The sequence below is a fragment of the Cariama cristata genome, unplaced genomic scaffold, assembly GCF_000690535.1.
Source record: "Cariama cristata isolate BGI_N322 unplaced genomic scaffold, ASM69053v1 scaffold42867, whole genome shotgun sequence".
Lineage (NCBI taxonomy): Eukaryota > Metazoa > Chordata > Aves > Cariamiformes > Cariamidae > Cariama > Cariama cristata.
In genome coordinates this window covers 5,684-7,796 of record NW_009626754.1, presented here as the reverse complement: position 1 = coordinate 7,796, position 2,113 = coordinate 5,684, and the positions used below count along the sequence as shown (strand labels likewise).

Below are 2,113 nucleotides of genomic sequence, written 5' to 3'. Positions count from 1 at the left end.
ATCTCACACGCAGCGTCGCCCGTTAAGGTCACCATGGCTGACAGAGCTGCTGCTGAAAGGGCTTGTAAAGACCCCAACCCCATCATCGATGGCCGGAAAGCCAACGTGAACCTGGCGTACCTGGGTGCCAAACCACGGATAATGCAGCCAGGTGAGAAGGCGGCCCTGGATGGCTTTTCTCTCTGTACCTCGGGTTTCTGAAGAGAGCGAAACTTTAAGAAAGGTAGTGCTGTCCGGCACTTCCCCAAAGTACGCTCGCTGTTTGGGTGTGCTTCGGTTTTGATCTTTAAACGCAGCGTGTAGTAACTTTCTGGGTATGTTGTATATGTGCCTTATTTAAAAAGCCAAAGCGATCGGAGATAAAATATCTGCCGTTCCCCAGAAAGACTTACACAGCTGAGGCACTTCATCGGTTTTCCTGCTGCTGGGAATGCGGTGGCGCTGACCATTTACAGTATTGTTGCTGGGAATGATTGGCCTAGGAATGAGTCGCTTCCAATGTGTGCGGTCTCATTAATACAAACAGTATCTTAATGCAAACTCCTCGAAGGGATCGGAGCTATTACGCAGACCTTAAAATGAGACCACATCTGAGCCAATCTGATGTCCTAGCTCCTTCCCAAACCGCTGCTTTGCAGCAAGAGCGACAGGAGCACAGGTGCACCTCTGCTCTAAAGGCGGCTGCTCTCAATTCCCCCGTGCTTGGCCTGAGCAAGACTTGTGTGAGTAACTGAGTGCCGGCCGAGGAAAGAAGGGGTTGATGTGTGGGCGCTTGAAGAACAGAAACGAAGTTAGGATTTGCCCCCCGTGCTAAGTCCTCATGAGTATGAATGGCTTGAATTTAAGTCTGCCGAAAGTACGCAAATACACTGATGAACAGAAAGTACCATATAATCCTTCAGAGGCTAAGTTGGGGACCAGAATGGAGCAGGAGATAAAATGTGAATGAAAACCTTGTGCTTATTGTTTAAAGAAAGTCATTCTTCTAAACATCTCTAGGAAGGCGTGCGCTTTACTGTTTCACGTTCTGTATGCACATATGTGTGCGTGTGCATGTGTGGATTGATATATTTTGCTTTCTAATCTTTGGTTCTACAGCCTTTCAGACATCGTCACTGGAGGTTGTTAGCGAAGGCTGTTACTCTGCGTTTGTGTGCGTGTGTATATATAGCATAAAGAAGTGGCCTAAAGAACACCCATACAGAGAATGTGATGTGTTTTTGTTGGTAGGTTTTGCCTTTGGTGTCCAGCAGCTTCATCCAGCTCTCATTCAGAGGCCTTTTGGGTAAGTCTGTTCAATGGGACCTCAAACCGGGGAGGAAAAACCTTTTTTTTAAAAAAGGAAAGAAAAAGTATGATCCTTGAAGGGCTCTTGCAGTAGCAGCCTTAAAACTGACCAGCAGTGCTGACGTTCTCAGACTTACAAATGTATACCCGTAAATGCGCTCACCTTGTCGGTCATGTTCCGAATGGCGCAGCCGAGTCAAGTTGTGTGGGACGTGTCCCTTCCACTAAGCAGTCCCGTCCCATATGACCCTATGATAAAACAAGGAGGTATGACTTGATGCAAGATTGCTGTGCCCCATTTCTCTTTTTTCAGCTTGACTCAATGTTATTTATCTCTTTCTAATCTGACAGGGATCGTTTACAGTTAAGATAACTGATGAGAAGGATATGATGATAAGAGGTGGAATAGTTCTGTTTGGAATTAAACTCTGTAACCAGTAGACTCAAACACAAACAAGCTAAAATGGTGATTAACGATGCATGTATGTTTTTTTCATATAGTCAATAGACCTCCGTGTGCTTTTTTTTTTTATTTATTTATTACAGTAATGAAGTGGTGTTGATAGCTAAACTGTGTGCTTTTATTAAATTGAAAGAGCTGTAGTGAAAGTTTTTTTTTTGGGGGGGGTCTTTTTAATTTTGTTTTTGTTGTTGAGGAGTGACTTTGCCATGGGGAGCAAAGGGCCTTTTTTTTGTTTTCCTTGCTTTCAAGCTGTAGCCTGTGACTTTTTTAACCGTATTTTGTAGTGAGTGCTAAATTGTGTGACTTCTTGATTTTTAAGTAAATCAACGTATTGCTTGCATGTTCGTAATTTTGGGGGGGGGG

The 2,113-nt window shown here is 44.2% G+C and overlaps 1 protein-coding gene across 1 annotated transcript in view; it reads left to right on the top strand.

Annotated features, from left to right (window-relative positions):
• Nucleotides 1–30: 30 nt before the first annotated feature.
• RBM24 (RNA binding motif protein 24) overlaps nucleotides 31–2,113 on the top strand; it is a gene marked incomplete at its 3' end in the record, with an annotated part of 7,762 nt that continues 5,679 nt past the window's right edge. Inside the window, exons 1-2 of the mRNA XM_009704141.1 lie at nucleotides 31–151; nucleotides 1,231–1,285. Of these exons, the coding sequence (XP_009702443.1) occupies nucleotides 34–151; nucleotides 1,231–1,285 (173 nt within the window). The remainder of the gene's footprint in view (nucleotides 152–1,230; nucleotides 1,286–2,113) is intronic.